At 46.5% G+C, this 23,949-nt stretch overlaps 1 protein-coding gene across 1 annotated transcript in view; it reads left to right on the top strand.

The window, feature by feature from the left end:
* Nucleotides 1-1,810: 1,810 nt before the first annotated feature.
* KMT2C (lysine methyltransferase 2C) overlaps nt 1,811-23,949 on the top strand; it is a gene marked incomplete at both ends in the record, with an annotated part of 244,663 nt that continues 222,524 nt past the window's right edge. Inside the window, one exon of the mRNA XM_080701295.1 lies at nt 1,811-1,971. Within this exon, the coding sequence (XP_080557421.1) occupies nt 1,811-1,971 (161 nt within the window). The remainder of the gene's footprint in view (nt 1,972-23,949) is intronic.

The following is a 23,949-nucleotide window of genomic DNA, read 5'->3' as shown; positions in this document are numbered from 1 at the left end:
TTCTTTTTTTTGAAACAGGGTCTCACTAAGGAGCTGAGGCTTTCAGTGATCCTCCAGTCTCAGCCTCCCAATGATGGGATTACAAGTGTGCGCCACCATGCCCAACATCACTAATCTCGCATACTGTTGTATTTCTATGTATATTACAGTGTGTGTGTGTGTGTGTGTGTGTGTGTGTGTGTGTGTGTGTGTGTGTGGTACTGGGGATTGAACCACTCAGGGTCATTTTACCTTCAAGCTACACCCTCAGCTCCTTTTATGTTTTTGTTTCAAAACAGAGCCTCACTAGGTTCCTGAGTCTCACTAAGTTGCTGAGGCTGTCCTCGAAACTGATTCTCCCGTTTCAGCCTTCCAAGTATTGGGATTGCAGGCGTGTGCCACCATGCCTGGCTGCATTGCATACTTTTATAGTTTGCATTTACCATACTACCCTTTTCTACTGTTTCAAACTTTCTTCGGCTGTAAACTTAATGAACTTGGAAATGCCCGCAGGGAGCAAAGCCCTGGATTTAAAATGACTATTTTACTATATCACTCAACTTTAGCTATTTAAAAAAATTACGCTTTTATTTAGAACAAGCCCAAATGGGAAACACACTTGGAAGTTAAGATCCTGGCCCCTGGGAGGCCGAGGAGGCAAACGACCCCTCTGGAGAAGGGGCGCCTTTTTGCTCCTCGGAGGAGCACGGTGTTTTTACCTGGTACCGGGCAGCGAAGATGGAAAGACATCTTGGTCGGTAAGTGCCTGCGGGCGCGGGGCCGGAGAGATGCTGGCCGAGGGGGTCGGCCCAGCGTCCCCGCTGACAGCTCCCGGCCTCTCCCGGGAGCCCAGCCGAGGTCTCCCCGCGCCTGGGAGAGCTCGGGCCGGGCGGGGGGCTGCCGGGGAGCCGGAGACCGCGTCCCCCCGCAGGCCGCCCGGAGCCGCCGCCGCGCCCCCGGGTCCCGAGCGTTCGCGCCCCGCGGTCGCCGAGGGTCTGCGGCCCCGCGAGCCTCGGGTTCCAGGCACGGCCCAGCGCTCCCGGCGCGCCGGAGGCGGCGGCCCCGCCCGGCCCAGCCCGTCCGGATCCGGCGTCCGCGGCTTGGCGCGCTCCGCGGGGCGGGGCGGGGCGGGGCGGGGCCGCGCGCAGGCGCCGGCGCATGCGCAGCCAGCGCCGTGAGTGGCAGGCCGGGGGGCGGCGCGGGCCGGCGGGGGCGGGCGCGGGCGAGCGGCCGTGTGTGGGCGAGACGGCGGCGAGTTCGAGAGGTCTGTGGTGCGGGGCGCCGGGGGAGCCGGCCGCGGCGGCGCGCCGCGCGAGTGGCGCCGCGCCCCGAAACTTCCTCCTCCCGGCCCCGCGAGCGCGTGGGGGCGCGGGCGGGCGGGCGGGCGGGCGCGGGCGGGCGGCCCCGCCAACTGCCGCAGCTGTCAAAACTTCGTCGCCGCCGCCGCCGCCGCCGCCGCGGGCCCGCCGGCCGGGAGGGGCGCGCCCCCGCCCGCGCGCTCGTCCCCGCGCCCGCGCCCGCGCCCCGGGCCGGCCGAGGGGGGAGGGGCGCGGGCGGGGACCCCGGCGGCCGCCCGCCCCGCCCCGCCCCGCCCGCCCCCGCGCCCCGCCGCCCCGCCCGCCGCGAGCGCGCGCCCGCGCCGGCGTGAGTGCGTGTCCTGCTCGCTCCCCGCGGCCGCCGCTCGGCCCCCGCGCCGCTCCGGGGCTGCGGGCGATGCGAGAGGCTGGGCCGGGGCGGAGCCACCCGGGCAGCAGCGGCCGCGGCGGCCGCCGGGCGGGAGGGGCGCGCGCCGAGGAGCCGCGGCACCCATGCGTCTCTCCCGGTGACTAGGATGTCGTCGGAGGAGGACCGGAGCGCGGAGCGGCCGCCGCCGCCGCCGCCGCCGCCCGAGGAGCCCGGGGCCCCGGCGCCGAGCCCCGCCGCCGCAGACAAAAGACCTCGGGGCCGGCCTCGCAAAGATGGCGCTTCCCCTTTCCAGAGAGCCAGAAAGAAGTAAGTTGCGCGCAGGGAGCGGGCGCGCTGTCAGCGCCGCCGCCGCCGCCGGCCCCGCCGCGCACTTTACTTTCTTGGGCGCCGCGGCCGCGGGAGGGACGCGCGGCCGGCCGCCGCCGCCGCGCCGCCGAGCTGTCAAACGCCGCCGGGCCCGCGCGCCCTTTGTGGCCCGGGCCCCCGCAACTTTCCGCGGCCCGGCGGCGGCGCCGCGCGGCGGACACCGCGGGCGGCCACGGGCTCCCCTCCCCCCGGCCCCGCACCGCGGCGGCGCCGCACTCCCCGGGCCCGGGCGCCGCGCGCGCCGCCGCCGCTCCGGCCGGCCCCGAGCGGGCTCGGGCGGCGGGGCTCGGGCAGCTTGGCCCGGGGCGGGAGCCCTCCGGCCGGCCCGGGGCGCGGCCGCCGCTCCAAGTTGCCGCGCGGCGTGCGCGGCTCCCGCGGCTCATTGTGCGGCCCGCGCACGGCTGGCGGCGGCGGGGAGCGCCGGGGCGCGGGCGGCCTCCCGGCAGACGCGTTCCTTCGGTGCCGGCGCTGTGTCCGGCGACTCGTCGGAACACCGTGTCCACCGGAGCACGGACGCCGGGGTGGGAACGCCGAAGCTCGTCCGAAGGTGGCCTCCTCCTTCCCGTCGCTTCTGCCGGGAAAGGACCCGAGGGCCCCGCGTCGGCTCCGCATTTTACCGCAGCCCTTACTTACCTGGCAGGGCAGACCCTCAGGGACGGAGCACGGGATGTACACATTGTTACACTAGCTGCTTTGTGATACGGAGTTACTACATTGTAATATAAGGTGGGCTGTAAAGCGCCATGTTTACACTAGCATTCACCAACATTTGAGAAGGAAGGTGGAGTTCTAAGTAACTTTAGGTTTGCCACTTTTTTGTGTCCTTTACAGCAACAAAGGACAACCCGTTTTAGGATTTTGCTTCGACTGCGTCTCACTTTCACAATTTGAGAAATATTTCTTGGTCTCTTACTGAACGTTAATTTGAGATTATTGTTCTGTGTTAGATTTACATTTAAATCTAAATTCTTCCTTAAGAAAGAGTACACCTATGTTTTCACAACCCTAACTTTACAAGCAAGTGCGCGCACACACACACACACACACACACACACACACGTGCGCGGGTGCATAAACTCTTACTGTTGAAATGAGCTCAGTTTCAGTTCAAGTCCAGGGTGCACTGGAAGTTGATTTTGGGTATTACTACTTTATTTAATTTTTATCATGTTATGAAGAAAAGGCTGGCTTTTGAGAAGTTAAATATTTTCTTTCTTTTTTTACTCTTTTCTGTACTGGAAGCCAGGGACATTCTACCTCTAAGCTACATCCCCAGCCCTATTTTATTTTATTCCTTTTTTTTCCCCCAGTACTGGGGATGGAACTCAGGGCCATTGTACCTTGGAGCTACACCCCCAGCCCTATCTTTTTTTTTTTTTTTTTTTTTTTTTTTTTTTTTTTTGCGGGTCTGGGGATGGAACCCAGAGGCATTTGACCTCCAAGCTATACCCCCTGCCCAATTTTTTATCCTTTATTTTGAAACAGGGTCTCACTGAGTTGCAGAGGGCCTAAGTAGCTGAGGCTGTCACCTAACACGAACTGGGATCCTCCAGTCTGAGTCTCCCAAATGCTGGAAGTGTGTGCTACCACGCCCGGCTCCAGCCCTATTTTTTTTAATTCTTTATTTTGAAACAGGGTCTCACTGAGTTGCAGAGGGCCTCACTAAATAGTAGCTGAGGCTGTCCATGAATGGTGATCCTCCTCTCTGAGTCTCCCAAATGCAGGGTTTGCAAGTGTGTGCCAGCACCGCTCGTCTTTATTTTTAATTATAAACAGAATCTCAGTAAGTTGCAGAGGGCCTCACTAAGTACCCGAGGCTGGCCTTGAACCTGTGATCCTTCTGTCAGCCTTCCAAATACTGGGGGTGTGCCCCCCATGCCTGGTTTGAGAAGTTAAATGTTTTCTAAAGAAAGGTAGTGCAATCTAACAATATAAAACATCAGAACTTTTGGAAATACTTAGAACAGTTCTACATTTTAGTTTGAACTGGGCCTGGTAGTGTGTACCTGTAATCCCAGTACTTGGGAGACTCAGACAGGAGGATTACAAGTTGGAGGGCAGCCTCTGTAACTATTGAGACTCTCAACAACTTAGCAGACCTTGTTTCCAAATAAAAAATAACTTTGGGCAGGGGTTGTAGTTGAAAGGTAGAATGCCCCTGCTTTCAATTTCTAGAGCACCACAAATGAAAAAGAAAAACAACAATAACAAAAAAAGAGGAAAGTCTTACGGCTATTACTTTTCAGTGAATTCTTTAAAGTTAGGTGGCATTTCAAGGAGATGGAATCTCCAGTTATTTAATTAATTAATTAATTAATTAATTTAATTTTGGTGGTGCTGGGGTTCCTGGAAGCCCTTCAATCTCCGGGCAACACTCCCAGACCTAGTATATATATTTATTTATTTGGAAACAGGGTCTCTCAAGCCAGCGCGGCTGGCTTCGAACCTGCAGGATCCTCCTGTCTCCAGCTCCCAAGCGCGGGGATTACACACGTGCACCACCACGCCGGCTTTCCAGTTGTTTTAAAAACTTAAAAGGCCGGGAATGGTGGTCCACCCTTGTAATCCCAGCGCCTAGGAGGCTGAGACTGGAGGATTGGGCAGGCTCAAAGCCAGCCTCAGCTACTGAGTGAGGCTCTCAGCAACTTAGTGAGACCCTGTTTCCAAATAAAGTATAAAATAGGTCTGGGAGTATAGCCCAGAGGTAGAAAACCCCTGGGTTCTACCCCCAGTACCACCAAAAAATATAGAAACGAATATGTGAAGAGGAAAGCAAAGAGATGATTTTCTTTCTTTCTTTCTTTCTTTTTTTTTTTTTAAGATTTAAAGAAGTTTATTAAAAAGATAGAAATATAGAAAATAGAAATACAGCCCCATGCCAAAATGGCACGGGTGGGGGGTGGTAACTCGAAATGAATACAGCCAAAGAGACGGTTTTCAATTCTGTATCTCCACACCATACTAGAACCCATGCGGAAAGGACTCTGTCCTTGGGTAGTGGAGACCCTGAAAGTGAAACTGATCGTAACAAATGTCATGTAGGTTTGTAATCATGAAATATGTGAAAATTGCAAGCGATTCTCTGAAGAAATGAAAAAGTTTTTCTAAAATGTAACAGAGGTAAAGGTTTTGAAATTGTCATGCTATTTAGATGGTCAACAACTTAGTGGGTTAAATTAAAGGTGATTATGACACATAAAAAAGTAGATTTGTGCATTTGTCTTTGTTTAAAAAATAATAGTCATGCACTCCAAATTACATTTTCCTAGAGGGTGAATTTTAAATGATTAGGTAAATAAACATTTTATTTTTTAGTTTAAGCTATATGATTTTTTTCCCTTTTTTGAGAACAAGAGCATTCTACCTCCAGGATAATCCCCCAGCCTATTTTATTTTTATTTTGAAACAGTCGCTCTAGGTTGATGAAAGTCTCACTAGTTGCTGAGGCTGTCCAGGAACCTGTGATCCTCCTGTTTCAACCACCCAAGTACTGGGTGGCGTGCACCACCATGCTTGGCTACTAGCTGGTTTTTGTGTATGTGTGTTTTGTGTCATTTAAAAGGCACACGCTAGTTGGGCGTGGTGGCACACACCTGTAATCCCAGTACCTGGGAGGCTGATACAGGAGAATCAAATTTTTTTCCTTCCAGTACTGGGGATAGAACCCAGGGGCAGTCTACTTCTGAACTACACCCCTAGCCCTAATTTTTTCTTTCTTTCTCTCTCCCTCCCCCTCTCTCTCTCTCTCTCTCTCTCTCTCTCTCTCTCTCTCTCTCTCTCTCTCTTTCTTTCTTTCTTTCTTTATGGTGGTACTGGGGTTCCTGGAAACCCTTCTACCTCCGGGCTACACTCCCAGACACCTATTTTTTATATTTTTATTTGGAAACAGTGTCTCTTGTGCGATCCTCTTGTCTCTGCCTCCCAAGCATAGGGATTACAAGTGTGCGCCACCACGCCCGGCTACTCTTTATCTTTTTTAATTCTCTCTTTTTTTTTTTTTGTGGTACTGGGGGTGGAACCTAGGGGGATTCCACCTCTGAGTGATACCCCCAGCCCTATTTTTTACTCCCTATTTTGAAACAGGCTCTCACTGAGTTGCAAAGTAGCTGAGGCTGTCCTGGAACTGCGATCCTTCTATCTCTAGCCCCCCAAATGCTGGGAAACGTGTTCACCACCACACCTGGCAGAATCACAAACTTGAGACCAGACTTGGAAACTTAATGAGACCTTGTTTCAAAATAAAAAACAGAATAGCGTTGGGGATGTAGCTCAGAGGTAGATTGCCCCTGGGTTCAATCCCCAGCACCAAAACAAAACAAAAAAGCATAGGTTATATAGTTATAGGTTGTACATTACTATAGTTACTTTAAAATTGTTTACTGCTGAAAAACAAGTTTTGAATTGAAGCTATTAATTTTAGAGATAGAGTTTGGAAAGTAGGTATATAAATAGGGATTTCCTGTTGTATAAATATCAAGTAGAATATTGAAATTTACTTTTTTTGGCGATACTAGGGGTGGTACCCAGGGGCATTCTACCTCCAAACTACATCCTCAGTACTGTGTGTGTGTGTGTGTGTGTGTGTGTGTGTGTGTGTGTATAGCTATATACTATATATATTTAGCTATATACTATATATGTAGCTATATACTATAACTACATATGTATAGTGTATATATATGTATGTATATATATGTATGTTTTTTTTTTTTTTTTTTGGTGGTACTTGGGGTAGAATCCAGAGGCTTCCTACCTCCAGGCTATACTCCCAGACCTATTTTACATTTTATTTGGAAACAAGGTCTCACTAAATTGCTGAGAGCCTCACTTAGTAGCTGAGGCTGGCTTTAAACATGTGCGATCCTCCTATCTCAGCCTCCCAAGTACTGGGATTACAAATGTGCGCCACCACGCCTGGCGCCAGCCCCATTTTTTATTATTTATTTTGAAACAGGCTCTCACCTAGTTGTAAAGGGCCTCACTAGGTAGTAGTTGAGGCTGTCCTTGAACCATGATCCTCCTGTCTCAGCTTCCCAAATGCTGGGATTACAAGTGTGAGTCACCACGCCTGGCTGAAATTTACTTTTGTTTAAGTTCTCCTTAACTGTAAAGACTACCTAAATAGTTGGTTATTTGGATTAGCTCATAATCTTTACCAGAGGCACAGGTCTTAAAACTGGCAGGACAGCTCCTGCCAGATATAAGCACATGCTAGAGATCTAATGATTTTTCTGTTAATGTTAAGGAAACTTTCTGAAGTCTTATTTTTTCCTCCCTTAGACTACAAATTCACATTACTAAATTGGGACACCAAGAAAACTTCCATTATCGTTTTTACCACGCCATCAAAGTTGATGTAAGAGACGGCTGGGAGTGGTGGCTTGTTGGGTACCTCAGAAACGGCAGGTGGTGGTGGGGATAGGATTTCTGAGGCACTGTCCTTGGCCCTTTTTTTTTTGGTGGTGCTGGGGGTGGAACCCAGAGGCTTTCTACCTCCGGGCTATACTCCCAGACCTTTTTTATATTTAATTTGGAAACAGGGTCTCACTAGGTTGCTGAGAGCCTCACTCAGTAGCTGAGGCTGGCTTGGAACCTGTGCGATCCTCCTGTCTCAGCCTCCCAAGCACGGGGATGACAAGCATGCGCCACCACCCCGGCTCTCCTTGGCCCTTTTTGAGTCAACTTTTTTTGTGTGGTACTGGCAACTGAACCTAGGGCATTCTACCTCTGAGCTACATCCTCAGTTGTATGTTTTATTTGGAAAAGGATCTCACTAAGTTGTGGAGAGCCTCACTAAGTTGCCGAGGCAGGTCCCGAACCTGCAATCCTTCTGTTTTAGCCTCTCAAGTACTGGGATTACAAGGTGTGCCACCACTGCTAGCTCCCAAAAGTGTTAATTCAAGTGAAAAGCTGGAGCCACTGGGTGTGGCTGAGGCTGCCAGTGCCACTGCCAGCCTCAACTACTTATTTGAGGCCCTCCACAACTTAGACCCTGTTTCAAAATAAAGAATACAGCCGGGTGTGGTGGCACAAGCTTGTAGTCCCAGCATTTGGGAGGCTGAGACCTCAGGATTGTGGTTCCTGGACAGCCTCAGCTACTTAGTGAGGCCCTTTGCAACTCAGTGAGACCCTGTTTCAAAATAAAGAGTAAAAAATAGGGTTGGGGGTGTAGCTCAGAGGTAGAATGCCCCTGGGTTTAATCCCCAGTACTGCAAAAAAAAAAAAAAAAAAAAAAGGAAAAGGCAGAGCTGTTTTACTTTGCACCTTTTTTGTGCCAGCAGGAGCTGTGTGCATTGTGTGGTTGTACAGGGGCTTGAGAAGTCTTGAGCTTTCTATTGTGTGTCATGTTACAGAGCATGTTAGTGCTGGATGTGTACTGGGATGGACGGTCACCTTGGCAAGGAGTTGCACTGTGGTGTAGAGGAGTACTGAGTTTGCAGGAACTAGTACTTGAAATAGGCCCTGAAGAGTTGGTGGGGTTTAGCCAAGTGGATTGAAAAGAAAGATTAACAGTGGGAGTCACATTATTGAGGAAGAAATTGAAGTGGTGATTCATGGTGGAGTGAGACTAGAACAGAGGCCTAGGTGGGGCCCGACTGTGAGGGCTCTCTTAGTGGAACTGGAGATGGAACCCAGGGGCATTCTACCTCCAAGTTACACCCCAACCCCTTATTTATTTATTTATTTTTGTTTATTTAATTTTTTGTTGCTCTAGGGATGGAACCCAGGTGCATTCTACCTCTGAACTGTATCCCCAGCCTTATATTTTATTCTTTATTTTGAAACAGAGTCTCACTGAGTTTTGCCAAGGGCTTTACTAGCAGCTGAGGCTGGCTGGGAACCATGATCCTTCTGTTTGGCCTCCCAAATGCTGGGATTACAAGCGTGCACCACCACGCCCAGCTTATTATTATTATTATTATTATTATTATTATTATTATTTTTATATTTTTAAATTTTTTTTGGTGGTACTGGGGGTGGAACCCAGAGGCTTTCTACCTCCGGGCTATACGTTCAGACCTTTATTATATTTTATTTGGAAACAGGGTCTCACTAAGTTGCTGAGAGCCTCACTAAGTAGCTGAGGCTGGCTTCGAACACGTGTGATCCTCCTGTCTCAGCCTTCCAAGCGCGGGGATTACAAGCGTGCACCACCACGCCTGGCTTATTTTTTGTTTTTAAACAGGGTTTTGAGCCGGGCGTGGTGGTGCACGCTTGTAATCCCCGCGCTTGGGAGGCAGAGACAGGAGGATTGCACAGGTTCGAAGCCAGCTGTGCGCGCTGGCATAGGAGACCCTGTTTCCAAATAATAAAAAAAAACAAACGTAAAAATAGGTCTGGGAGTGTAGCCTGGAGGTAGAAGGGCTTCCAAGGAACCCCAGTACCACCAAAAACAAAACAAAACAAAACAAAACAGGGTTTTGCTAGTTTGTCACTCTGTTGCCGATGCTGTTCTTGAACCTGGGATCCTCCTGTCTCAGCCTCCCAGGTACTGGGATAACAGGCATGTACCACCGTGCCTGGCCTGTGATGGTTCTTGAATGGCCTAATTAATTTGGGCTTTGTCCTTTAGTGCAGGGGACTGTCTGTTTATAATGACCGCGTATGTAAATTTAAGTTAGTTGCAAGCTGCTTGTAAGGTCCTGAATGAAAGTTGACACTTAAGCGGCCTTAGATTGTGGAGAAAGAGTGAATGTAAACAACAGTGGAGGATCCTCCTGTCTCAGCCTCCCAAGTACTGGGATTGCAGGTGTGTGACCACACCTGGCTCTTATTTTATTTTTAAATTAAAGAGTTTTAAAGCAGATATCGACAGGTTTCCTGAAGAGAAGAACCTTATCAAACGACTTTGTTCTTTGCAGCATTTTCTTCATTTGAATGTAGGCACTCAAATAGTTGATGTGATGATGGCTGTTTTATTTATTTATTTTGGTACTGGGAGTTGAACCCAGAGGCAGTCTATGTCCAAGCTGTACTCCCAGCTCAATTTTATTTTTTATTTGGAAACGGGGCTTCATAGTAGGATGCTGAGAGCCTTGCTAAATTCCCAAGGCTGGCTTTGAACCTGAGATCCTCCTGTTCCAGCCTCCCAAGCACTGGGATTACAGAGGTGCACCACCATGCCCCATTTGATGATGGCTGTTTTAGAAAAACTACCCTGGTAATGAAAAGGAAGGGAGGAGTTACCTGGAGGAGAGAGAATTTGCTGCGGCACTAGTTGGAGCGTGAGGTAATCAAGGTGAAGGGTGGGTTGCTGCTAATGTGGAGGGGCGGGACAAGGTCCAAGTCATGGCAGAGGAGGAATTTTGAAGTTTGTAGCATACATGTCTAGAGAGTAAATGTTCAGGGAGCAGGTTTAGGAGATTAGGGTAGGTGACTAAAAAGGTGACTTACCTGAAATCACTGAGAATACGGAACTTGGAAGATAGTTAAGAGGAGGGTTCCCTCAGGAGTCGGGGACCCAAATGCCCCAGGACAAGAATGCCCTGGAAACTACTCTTAATCACGAATGGGCATGTGCACACATATAGACGTGTTTTTGGCAGCAGGGTTAAAACAGAGAAAGGTTCGTAACAACAACGTAACTATCAATGCACTGGCATGCAGTGGAGACCCTCCTCGACCCCTCCTTGTGCAGTTTTATCAGACAGATCTGTGGGTACCAGAGTGAGAGGATGTCTGCTACACTCTTGACCTGAGTGGTGGTGCACGCTCGGAATCCCAGCATTCGGGAGGCTGAGACCGGATTGGATCGTGGTTCCGGACAGCCTCAGCTACTTAGTGAGGCCCTCCGCAACTTAGTGAGACCCTGTCTCAAGATAAAGAATAAATAATAGGGCAGGGGATGTAGCTCAGAGGTAGAATGTCCCTGGGTTCTATCCCCAGACCTGAAAAAAAAAAAACCAGTAAGTTTAGCACTAACTTCACCATGTTAAAAAAAAACCCACAACCACAAACTATCTTATTCACAGAAAAAGATTTGAAAGAGTAAATAATAGTGTAGATAGTGTGCTTCTAGGGAGTGTATACTTTTCTCTTTGGTACTAGAGCTTGAATCCTGGGGTATTCTACCTCTGAACCACACCCCCAGGCCCCCCCTTTAAAAAATTTGAAACAAAGCCTTGGTAAATTGCTAAGGGGGCTCTCCAAGTTACTGAGGCTGGCCTTGAATCTGCATTCCTCTTGTCTCACTCAGCCTCCTAGTAACTGGAATTAGTGGCATGTGCCACTATGCCCAGCAGGAATATAACTTTTGGATTTATGTATTTATGTATTTATGTATTTATTGTACTGGGGATGGAACCCAGGGGCATTCTACCTTTTAGCTATACCACCAGCCCTAATTTTTATTCTTTATTTTTAACAGGGTCTCACTAAGTTGCATAGGGCCTAGGTAGCTGAAAGTAGCTGAGGCTGGCTCCGAATCCTGATCCTCCTGTCTCAGCGTCCCAAATGGTGGGATTACATCTGTGCAGCACCATGCCTGGCTTACATTTGGATTTAAAAAAGCTAATAATTAAAAAGACATCTAGAGCCTGAGTGGTGGTGCATGCTTATAATCCCAGTATTTGGGAAGCTGAGACGAGGTTTGCACGGGTTCGAAGCCAGCCTCAGCTACTGCTTAGTGAAGCACTCAGCAACTTAATGAGACCCTATTTTCAAATAAAATATAAAAATAGGGCTGGGAGTGTAGCCCAGAGTGTTGCCCCTGGATTCCATTCCCACTATCACTTAAAAAAAAAACAATAGTAATAATTGGGTGGGGCAAAGATTTGTTTTCAGTAGAGATGTCCCTAATGAAGAGGAAATAATAAAGATAAAGCCAAGTCAGCAAAAATATCTCTTGAATGTTTTCCTTTACAAAAAAACCCACTGAAGTAATTCTCTAGAAACTGTGTATGTTAATAATGTTATACAATTATTAAATTTTTCTAACAAGATTCTTTTTTTTAGTGGTACTGGGAATTGAACCCAGAGCATTCTACCCCTGAGCTGAACCCCCAGCTCTATTTTCTTTTATTTTTTAATGATGCTGGGGATGCAACCCAGGGACATTCTACCTATGAGCTTCACCCCCTGCCCTAATTTTTATTCTTTATTTCTAAACAGGGTCTCTTTAAGTTGAGGAGGGCCTCACTAAGTAGCTGAGGTTGTCTGAACCACGATCCTCCAGTCTCAGTCTCCCTAATGCTGGGATTAAAAGTGTGTGCCACCATGCCCGACTTATTCTTTGTTTTGAAATAGGGTCTCACTAAATTGTTGAGGGTGTCCTCAAACCTGTGATCCTCCTCTTGGCCTTCCAAGTACTGGAATCACAAGCATGCCCCACCACGTGCTCGGACTTTGAACTTTCTCTATATACTCTTGCCTCTTAGAGCACCCAGCTTAGATTTCCTTTTTTTTTCTTCTTCCAGGTCTGGGGATGGAACCTCAGGGTATTTGACCTCCAAGTTAGACCCCCTGCCCTATTTTTTTATTCTTTAATTTGAGACAGGGTCTCACTAAGTTGTGGAGGGCCTCACTAAGTCCTGAGGCTGTCTGCGAACCACGATCCTCCTGTCTCAGCCTTCCCAATGCTGGGATTACAAGCGAGCACCACCACACCCAGCCATCCCAGATTTCTTAACTTTTTTTTTCTTTCTTGAACCTAGGGTCATTCCACCTCCCAGGCTATACTCTGCACCTTTTTCTTTCTTTCTTTCTTTTTTTTTTTTTTAAGCAGGGTCTTGCTAGGTTGCTGAGAGTCTTACTACATGACTGAGACCATCTTCAAACCTGCAGTCCTCACGTCACAGCCTCTGTACCACAGTGCCCAGCCACTTTTAATCTTTATATCTTAAGCTGGTGTGGTGGCACACATTTGGGAGGCTGAGACAGGAGGATCATGGTTCGCAGATAGCATCAGCTACTTAGTGAGGTCCTCTGCAATTTGGAGACCGTGTTTCAAAATAAAGAATAAAAAATAGGGCTAGGTGTAGCTTGGAGGTAGAATGCCCTTGGGTTCCATCCCCAGTACCACACACACAAAATCTTTATATCTCACTGTAATTCATTTACATTGGAGACCTCATAATTGATGGTCACAGTGAAATCTGTGATTTTGTTCTTAATTCCATCTCTTTGTGGAGTCTAGCCAAAAATAAATAAAACCACCAAATCAAATAGCTTCCTCCATTTTCTGATTTTTGGGATTATTTTTTTTTAAAATTTTTTATTTTGTGGTACTGAGGATGGACCCCTTCTACTTGGGGCTATACTCCCAGACCTATTTTATATTTTTATTTGGAAACAGAGTGTCTTAAAAGCCAGTGAGGCTGGCTTTGAACCTGCTCTATCCTCCTGTCTCCGCCTCCCAAGCGAGGGGATTGCTCTGCCAGCACCACACCCCGCTGATCTTTGGAATTCTAATCACATGATCACATTTGGAGTAAGCGTCCATTTACATACAAAATGACAAAATGGGTTGTGTGGAGATTCTTTGACCTTGAAGCTCTTGTAATTGGTTTGTTCTACCAGAATTGTAGCATTTTGTTAGTATGCCAAGTTTTCCTTCTATCAGTCTCATGTAACCATGGAATCATAGAATATTAAATTTATGTGAGAATCCCAAGAGTATTTAGTCTAAACACTCATTAAAAAAAAATAGCTGACCCCCAGAGAACATAGAGCATGCTACATAAAGGGTCAACTGTACAGTAGCTGCAGGAGGAAGATGGTAGGCTCTGTGTTGGTGAACCATGCGTACTCAGGAGGGGCATGCTGCTGTTCAGCCTCCTCTTGTATCTTTGGCTGGTTCTGTGACTAATGAACTAGAATAAGGCAGCAGTAATCACACTTGCTATGTTTGGGTGTGAGTCTTTTTTGTGTGTGTGGTACTGGGGATACAACCCAGGAGCTCTCTACCTCCGGTAACACTCTCAGATAAAATATATTTTATTTGGAAACAGGCTCTCACTAAGCTGCTGAAGAGCCTCACTAGGTAGCTGAGGCTGGCTTCGAACCTGTGTGATCTTGTCTCAGCCTCAGTACTGCGATTACAAGTACTGGGATTCTTTTTTTTTTTTTTTTTTTTTTTTGGTGGTGCTGGGGGTGGAACCCAGAGGCTTTCTACCTCCGGGCTATACTCCCAGCCCTATTTTATATTTTATTTTGAAACAGGGTCACTAAGTTGCTGAAAGCCTCACTAAGTAGCCGAGGCTGGCTTCGAACCTGTGTGATCCTCCTGTCTCAGTCTCCCAAGCGCTGGGTTTACAAGCGTGCGCCACCACGCCCGGCTTCAAGTACTGGGATTATAAACGTGCAGCTCGCCTGGCTTGGGGTGTCAGTCTTAAAGCCAAGTAGCTTTTACTTAGACTGCATTCTTGGGATCCTTGAGTTGCTACTGTAGGAGGCTGTGTCACGCTGCTGGAGAGACCCGCACGCCCTAGTTGACTTGCCTGGTGAATGCAATCACAGAATCGACCGCCAGCAAGAGGGAGTGGCAGAGGCACTACCCAGCTGAGCCCAGCCCAGATTGCAAAATCATGAATAAATAGGATGGTTGTTGTTTTAATGTTTTGTTGAACAACAATATACAGCGGCAGCAGATGGATTTATGAATTACGAAGCTAAGAACAAAGTATGTAGGATACAAATGATAAAAACATGACTCTTTTCCAGCTTCTTTTACTGAATAGTTAAGAGAGGCTGCTACCTTTGGCCCTTATTTCTATAAGATATTTATTTTTTATTTTTTTATCTTTTTTGGTGGTACTGGGGGTGGAACCCAGAGGCTTTCTACCTACGAGCTATACTCCCAGACCTTTTTTATATTTTATTTGGAAACAGGGTCTCTCAAAGTTGCTGAAAGCCTAAGTAGCTGAGGCTGGCTTTTTTTTTTTTTAAATTTTTTTTTTTTTGGTGGTACTGAGGTTCCTGGAAGCCCTTCTGCCTCCGGGCTACACCCCCAGACCTATTTTATATTTTTGAAACAAGGTCTCTTACGCCAGCACGTCTGGCTTCGAACCTGCGCGGTCCTCCTGTCTCCGCCTCCCAAATGCGGGGATTACAAGCGTGTGCCACCACGCCTGGCCTCAGGCTGGCTTTGAACCCGTGCGATCCTCCTGTCTCAGCCTCCCAAGCGCGGAGATTACAAGCGTGCACCACCACGCCCTGCTCTATAAGATATTTTGAAATAGAGATGAATTATGGTCATTGAGAAGTTTATATGGTATTTAAACTGGGTGAGGTGGTATACTCCTGAATTCCAGTGCTTTGTTTCCAGGCCAGCCTGTGTAATTTATCAAGACCCTGCCTCAATAAAAGATAAAAAATTCTGGGGTTATATAGCTCAGTGGTACGGTGCCCCTGAGTTCAAACCTGAGATCATAGAGACACAAAAAAGGTATTTAAAAATACAGTTATTACGCCAGGCGTGGTGGCTCATGCTTGTAATTCCAGCATTTGGGAGGCTGAGAGAGGAGGATCGTGATTTGTGGACAGCCTCAGCTACTTAGTGAGGCCCATTGCAACTCAGTGAGATCCGGTTTCAAAATAAAGAATAAAAAATAGGGCAGGGGGTGTAGCTCAGAGGTAGAACGGCCCCTGGGTTTCTTTCTCTCTCTCTCTCTCTCTCTCTCTCTCTCTCTCTCTCTCTCTCTCACACACACACACACACACACACACACCCAAAAATAAATAAATAAATAAAGAATTAAAAGTAGGGCAAGGGGTGTAGCTTGGAGGTTGAATGCCTTGAATGCCTCTGGGTTCCATCCCCAGACCTGCAAAAATAAAAGAAATTTTATTATCACTGGAGATTGGACGATAACTAGATAATACATAATACAAAGGTCAAAGAATTATGACTCCAAAAAGTATGGTTTTACCTTATTAATTTTCTTTTTGGTATTGGAGATTGAACCTAGACACATTCTACCTCCAAGTTATGCCTCCAACCAATTTTATTTCTTATTTGGAAACAGTCTCACCAAATTATAGAAGGCCTCACTAAGTTGCCAAGACTGACTTCGAACCTACTATCCCTCTGTCTCAGCCTCCCAAGTACTGGGATTACAGGTGCATGCCACCACCCCAAAGTTCAATCATATATTTCTTTCTTTATTTTTTTGCAGTTTTGGGGTTGGAACCTAGGGACATTCTACCTCTGAGCTACACCCCCAGCCATATTTTTTATTTATTTTGAAACAGGGTCTTGCCAAGTTGCAAAGGGTCTCACTAAGTAGCTGAGGGTGTAGCGGGGCATGGTGGTGCACGCTTGTAATCCCAGTTTTGGGAGGCTGAGACTGGAGGATTGTGGTTCGCGGAGAGCCTCAGTTACTTAATGAGGTCCTCTACCACACAGCTAATTGCCAGTCAATTTCACACTTGCTAAAACATACGCTACTGCTACTTCTTAGAAGGGGTTTTGAAAGGAGAGACTGTGCCCTTCGTCTCCCCTTCCTCCATTCTGATCCACAGGACACAGATTACTAACTGGGGCTGTATAACTAAGTGCTGCAATTTAGTGAGACCCTGTTTCAAAAATAAAGAATAAAAAATAGGGTAGGGGTGTAGCTCAGAGGTCACATGCCCCTGGGTTCCATCTCCAGACCCGCAAAAAAAAAAAAGAAAAAAAAAAAAAGTAGCTGAGGATGCTGAGGGTGGCCTGAACGGCAGTCCTCCTGTCTCAGCTTCCCAAAGGCTGGGATTACAGTGTGTGCCACCACACCTGGCGTAATCATATTAACCTGTACTGAGATCTCGTATTTAATTCTGCATCATGGATTTGGTCAGAAGATCTGGGTCCTATTTCTGGGCCTGTTGCCAACGGCTGGGTATATCAGTAAGGATTATGTTTGTCCTTTGTGGTAGAAAACCTCAGGAGAACAGTGACTCGATTGGGGTGTTTCTCTTTCACAGAAATTCTGGAGGGTAGGCACCAGGCTGGTGTGGCGTCTCTACTGCAGTCACCAAGGGCTTGCCTCTTTATCTCACCACTCAGATTCCTGGAGGATGGCCTTTGCCCTACAATTCCACAATGGCTTCTAGAGCCCCAGTTAGTATATCTGTGTCCTGTGGATCAGAATGGAGGAAGGGGAGACCAAGGGCACAGTCTCTCCTTTCAGAACCCCTTCTAAGAAGTAGCATATGTTTTAGCAAGTGTGAAATTGACTGGCACTTAGCTGTGTGGCACTTAGTGAGGCTGGGAGTGTCGTCCTGTAGCTGAACCTGCTGCTGCCCAGTGTAGACTCAGGGTCTGGCCCCAGCAGTGCCTGGGTGGTGTAGAAGCAGCCAGCAGTGCCAACCCCTTGGAGCATTCCCATCCGTAGGCTTCGTTTTCTTCCTGTGAGAATAATAATGTTGAACCACTGAAGACCAACCCCAAATGATTGGGAGTGATGGCCTGCTGAAGAAGGAGCCCAGGTCCTCATACGTGTTAGGCAAGCGCTCTACCACCGAGCTAATCCTCTAATCCCAATTTGGCGAACCCCTGAGCATAGTGACGAGTAGTAGAAACATTTATTTTGGAGAAAGACAGTAGTAAAGGCATGCTCCTGTTTATAAACTACCAGAACCCAGGGGCATTCTACCTCTGAGCTACACCCCCAGTCCTATTTTTTATTCCTTATTTTTGAGTCAGGTTTTCACTAAGTAGCTGAGGCTGGCTGTGAACCTAAGATCCTCCTGTCTTCCAAGTACTGGGATTACAGTGTGCACCACCACACCCAGCTCACTCTGCCTTTTTAATGTACAATTACTGTGTGTGTGTGTGTGTGTGTGTGTGTGTGTGCGTGCATGCGCGCGTGTGTGCACTGGGGATTGAACCACGGGGAGTTTCACCTCTGAGCTGTACTTATATTTTATTTTGAAATAGGGTCTCACTAAGTTCTAGAGGGCATTGGTAAGTTACAGAGGTTGTCCTCAAGCCTATGAGCTACACCCCCAGTCCTATTTTTATTTTCATTTGAAACAGGGTCTCTGTAGGTTGCTGAGAGCCTCAGTACTTGGCTGAGGCTAGCTGCCAACCTGCGGTACTCCGTATCAGCTCCCAAGTACTGGGATTACAAGCGTGTGCCACCACGCCTGGCTCCCTTGCTTATTTTCTGTTAATCGCTTTAGGGAGACATTAGGCAAAATCCACTTACTGAGTGTCTTCCATACTGTACACTGGAGAGACCAAAGTGAGGCGTGATTTCTACCCTAAGCTCCCTTCAGTCCAGTGCAGACTAATGCAGAACGACACGTTCTTAACAAAGGACTACAAACTGCTGAGGAAGCGTGGACATAGCAGACTTACCTAGGAGTGGTGATGAACGAAAACAAAGTCTGGAAGGTAAGCAGCGTATGGGATGGGGGTGTGAGGAAGTAATACTTGGCTGGTATGTTAGGTGCTTCTAGTTCTTACCAGAACGAATCTTATTTGACACGTAATCATATGTGGCACACTTGTTAGTTCCAGTTTTACAGATGAAGTGGTTGTTTTGGGAGAGTCACATTATGTGGTTGTTGAGTCCAGGCGTGTCTGATTTTGGTTGTGGCTTTTTTTTTTTTTTGATACTTGGAATGGAACCCAGGGACATTCTACCTCTGAGCGACACCCCCAGCCCTAATTTTATACTTTATTTGGAAACAGGGTCTCACTAAGTTCCTGAGAGCCTCACTTAGTAGCTGAGGCTGGCTTTGAACCTGAGATCATCCTGTCTCAGCTTCCCAAGCACTGGGATTACAAGCGTGCGCCACCATGGCCAGCTATTCTTTATTTTGAAACAGGGTCTTACTGAGTTGCAAAGGGCCTCAGGAAGTAGCTGAGGCTGTCCATGAGCTGCAATTCTCCAGATTCCACCTCCGGAATGTTGGGAGTACAAGTGTCCATCACTACGCCTGGCAGGCTGTGGATTTTTAAACTCTAATCCTGTGTGGGAGGAAATGAAGAAGGGAAAGAAAATTGGAATTTTTGAATTTTTAGTGTGGACAATAGGGAGTCATTGAGGGTGTTAAACAGAGGAGAAATTTCCTGTCTTTAATGGAAAAATAACCTTGGCAACAACCATAAAACAGGAACAATGATTCTATCACATAATTATTAAGTACCAAATGAGGTGACTTCTGATTTTCTTTAATTTCAGCAGTATTTTTTGGTGTAATTAATCATTTTAATTTTACTATAGCTCTTAGTATAAAAGGGTTATACTTTTTATAGTATTTATTCCTAAATGTTCTATTTGATGCTGTTGTAAATGGAATTGTTTTCTTGGTACTGGGGATTCAACCCATGGGTAGTCTACCTCTAAAATACAACCCCCAGCCCTATTATTATTTTTTTTATGGGTACATGGGATTGAACCTATTGCCATTCTATCTCTGAGCTATCCCTCCTGCCCCTTGTATTTTTTTTTTTTTTTTTTTTTTGTGGGTCTAGGGATAGAACCCAGGGGCATTCTACCTCTGAGCTACAACCCCTGCCCTGTTTTTTATTCTTTAATTTGAAACAGGGTCTCACTGAGTTGTAGATGGCCTCACTAAGTAGCTGAGGATGTCCGCGAACCGCGATCCTCCTGTCTCAGCCTCCCGAATGCTGAGATTACAAGCGTGCATCATCACGCCTGGCTTTTTGTTTGTTTGTTTGTTTTGTTTTGAAATAGGGTCTTGCCAGGTTGCAGAGACTTGCTAAGTTGCTGAGGCTGGGAATCTGCTGTCCTGTCTTAGCCTTCTAAGTACTGTATTAGGGGTATGTACCTTTTTTTTTTCCTGTTACCAGGGATGGAACCTAGCGGCACTGTACTTCTGAGCCACACCCCCAGCTCTAGTTTTTAGTCTTTTTATTTTATTATTATTTTTTAAAATTTTAAATGTATTTTTATTTTTGCAGTATTAGGGGTAGAACTCAGGGGCATTCTACCTCTGAGCTACACCCCCAGCCCTATTTTTTATTCTTTATTTTAAAACAGAGTCTTAGGGTGTATTCATTTCGAGTCACTACCCCCATGCCAAATGGCATGGGGCTGTATTTCTATTTTCTGTATTTCTATCTTTCTAATAAACTTCTTTAAATCTCCCCCCCCCAAAAAAAAAAAAAAACCAACAGTCTTACTGAGTTGCAAAGAGCCTCACTAAATAGCTGAGGCTGTCCGTGAATGGCGATCCTCCTGTCTCAGCCTCCTGAATGATTGGATTACAAGCATGTGCCACCATGCTGGGTGTGTACCATTTGCCAGATAATACAATTGTTTCTTAATTTCATTTATATAAATTGTCGCTAGTATGTATATAAATTGTTGCTAGTATGTAGACATGGACCTGATTATTGGTCACAGGTTTTTTTTTTGGTTTGTTTTTGTTTTGTTTTGCATGTCTGGGGATGAAACCTAGGGGCATTCTACCTCTAAGCTACAACCCCAGCCCTATTTTTTATTCTTTATGTTGAAACAGGGTCTCACTGGGTTGTAGAGGGGCCTCACTAAGCAGGTGAGGTTGTTCATGAACCCTGATCTTCCTGTCTCAGCCTCTCAAATGCTGGGATTACAAGCTTGTGTCACCACATCTGGCGGTAATCCCAGCATTTGTGAGGCTGAGATGGGAGGATTGTGGTTTGAGGCCAGCCTCAGCTACTACATAGGCCCTTTGCAACTTAGTGAGACTTTTTTTCAAAATAAAGAAAAAAATAGGGCTGGGGTATAGCTTGGAGGTAGAATGCCCCTGGGTTCCATCCCTAGTATGGAAAAAAAAAAAAAAAGAAAGAAAGAAAAAGAAAAAAAATGTAGTGCACACCACCATCCTGGCTTTTAAACTTTGAACCAGTCTTACTAGGTTGCTGAGAGTCTCATTACTTGCTGAGACTGTTCTTGAACTGTGATTCTCCTGTCTCAGCTTCCAAAGTATTGGGGTTACTGTGTATACCACCATATCCAGATTTAGTTTTTAGTTTGAAATAGAGTCTCACTAAGTTGCAGAGGGCCTTGCTGAGTTCCTGAGGCGGGTCAAAAACCTGCAATCCTTCTGTCTCAGCTTTCTAAGTATTGGGACAAGTTCTTCTTTCAACTTGTGTGATACTTAAAGCATTCCTTGAATTCCTGGTGTATATATTTATAAATGGCAGCCTAGCAAAGATGAGTCTTTGACTACAAAATCACTTAATTTTCTGACTGAAGACGTGTTAGCTAACAGGAGTAGAGAACATGTGCTCAGGCCAATAGGCTGTTTCTTGTGGGGTGGCTCAAATTAACAAGTGAATTGTAGAAAGCTCTCAGAATGGTGTCGGACACACAGGAAGCACCTTATCTATCTTTATTTTTTGGTGGTACTGGGGTTCCTGTAAGGTCTTCTACCTCCGGGTCTCTGGGTTACACTCCCAGACCTATTTTACACGGAAACAGGGTCTCATTTATTTATTTTATTTTATTTTTACCTTTTGGTGATACTGGGGATGGAACCCAGGGGCCTTCTACCTCCAGGCTACACTCCCAGTCCTATTTTATATTTTATTTGGAAACAGGGTCTCTTAAACCAGCTGAGGCTGGCTTCGAACCAGTGCGATCCTCCTGTCTCAGCCTCCCAAGCGCGGGGATTACAAGCGTGTGCCACTATGTCCAGCTATCTTTTTTTTTTTTAATGTAAGCAATTTTATTATTACAAAGGCAGAAAGAGACAGGAAGCACTGCAGTAGAGGTACAGTGGAGTAACTTGAAAATAAGTCACTCCCTTATCTGTTTATAAACTTTATTAGCATTGAATAGGCAGGACAGAGCAGGAGGATTAAGAGAGGAAAACTGATTTGGGTCGGATCATCATAGTGTGGTTAAGTGAAGTATGATCTCTTTGAGGTTACAGACCCTTTTGGTGTATACTATTTCCACAGAAGAATGCATACGTGTGTCTAGACATACAAGTTTTGTGTACTTAAGGGAGAGGGTTCCAGTGACCACACATCCAGAAGATTTGAAGGGATTCATAGCCATGAGATTAAGACAGTTTCTTCTAAACATATGTGCTCTTTGATGGAAACCGTCTTGGTGCAGAAAGGATGGAGGTTTCCTCCTCCAGGCTGGGTCCTTGAAGGGGACAGTTCATGAATAAAGACAGTTTCATTGCTTTGTTGTTGTTATTCCTAGAAAAACACTTGACAGATGATGTTGTAGGGAAGGTGCACTCTAATGAGTATTGCCATATTTCAAAAGACAGGTGAGAATGTGTCCAGAAGTACTGTACACAAGACCGCTCTGAAATGTGAGTAGGAGTGAGGTCATTATGTGGATAACCTTAAGCTGCCCTAATTCAGTACCTCTAGTATAATTAATAAGAAAGTACTTAGGAAAACCGCCTTTTGGAGTGTGAGACCTGGACTCTTAAGCTTCAGGGTTTTAATGTATGTGGTGCTGGGGATTGACCCAGGGGTGTGTACATGTTAAAGCAGGAGCTTTACCACTGAGCCACACTTCAACCCCAGGTTCAAACTTTTTGTAAGTAAATCAGAACACACCAGAGGAAGGGGAAGGTGAGACTGGGAGCATGTCCATCATGGTGACTGGATTTTCATCATTGTATTCCTGTAATTGGAGAATGAACGGTTTTGAGATCCTTTGGTTTATATTTTTGTAGGCTTGTTTTTTTTTTTTTTGAGGTTGATGAATGGTTATGACATGTGTAGATTTTTTTCCCCTTCAAAGTAACTAATTTAGCCGGGAGTGGTGGCGCACGCTTGTGATCCCAGCATTAGGGAGGCTGAAACGGGAGGATCGTGGTTCGTAGACAGCCTCAGGTACTCAGTGAGGCCCTCCGCAACTTAGTGAGACCCTGTTTCAAAATAAAGAATAAAAATAGGGCAGGGGGTGTGGCTCAGAGGTCAAATGTCCTGGGTTCCACCCCCAGACCTGCAAACAACAACAACAACAACAACAAAATAAGAACAAAGTAACTAATTTTTGTCACGAATTATCCTCCTTTTCTTTTTGTGACCTTATTTCTCCCCTCTTATTTTTCCCACGTTTTTACTATATAGGCTACTTACTAGCTTCTCTAGTGATCCGTTAGTGCTCCAGTCAATCCTTCTTTGTGGTACTGGGGATTGAACCTAGAGGCATTCTACCTGTGACTACATCCCCAACCCTATTTTATTTTTTTACTTTGAAACAAGGCCTCACTAAGTTGCGAGGGTCTTGCTAAATTGCCAATGCTGACAATGAACCTGAGATCCTCCTAAGTTTTCCAAGTACTGGGGTTACAGATTATGCTGCTGTGCCTGGCTAAAACCCTTCTTTCTCTGGAGCCTCTTTATCTTTTGCTTCATTTTTAAGGAGAGGATGAACTATTGGTTTAGAAGTAGCAGGGCTGAGCCCGGATGGTGGTGCATGCCTGTGGTCTCAGTATTTGGGAGGCTGAGACAGGAGGACCACAGGTTTGTAGCCAGCCTCACCTAGTTAGTGAGTCCCACTAAGGGCCATGGCAACTTAGCAAGACCCTGTTTCAAAATAAAAAATATAGCGAGGCAAGCTGGGCGTGGTGGCGCATGCTTATACATCCCAGCATTTGGGAGGCTGAGAGGATCACAGTTTGATAGCCTCAGATACTACTTCGTGAGGCCCTTTGCAACTCAATGAGATCTTGTTTCAAAATAAAGAATTAAAAAGGGCTGGAGGTATAGGTCAGAGGTAGAATCCCTGGGGTTCTCCAGTACCGCCAAAAAAAAAAAAAAATATATATATATATTTATATGTATGTATACATATATGTATGTGTGTATGTATCTTTATATATACATATATGAGGCGGAGGAGGGAGGGACACAGCACCCTCTGCAACTTAATGAGATCTTATTTCAAAATATAGAATAAAAAAATAGAGCTGGGGGTATAGCTTGAGGTAGGATGTTCCTGGATTCCATTCCTGGTACTGTCCAAAAAAAAAGCAACATTTATGTGCACAACTGTATGTGTGTGTATG

This window comes from Muscardinus avellanarius, assembly GCF_963383645.1.
Source record: "Muscardinus avellanarius genome assembly, chromosome: 9".
Lineage (NCBI taxonomy): Eukaryota > Metazoa > Chordata > Mammalia > Rodentia > Gliridae > Muscardinus > Muscardinus avellanarius.
The sequence above is the reverse complement of the archived record's forward strand: the minus strand, read 5'-3'. Positions and strand labels throughout refer to the sequence as shown.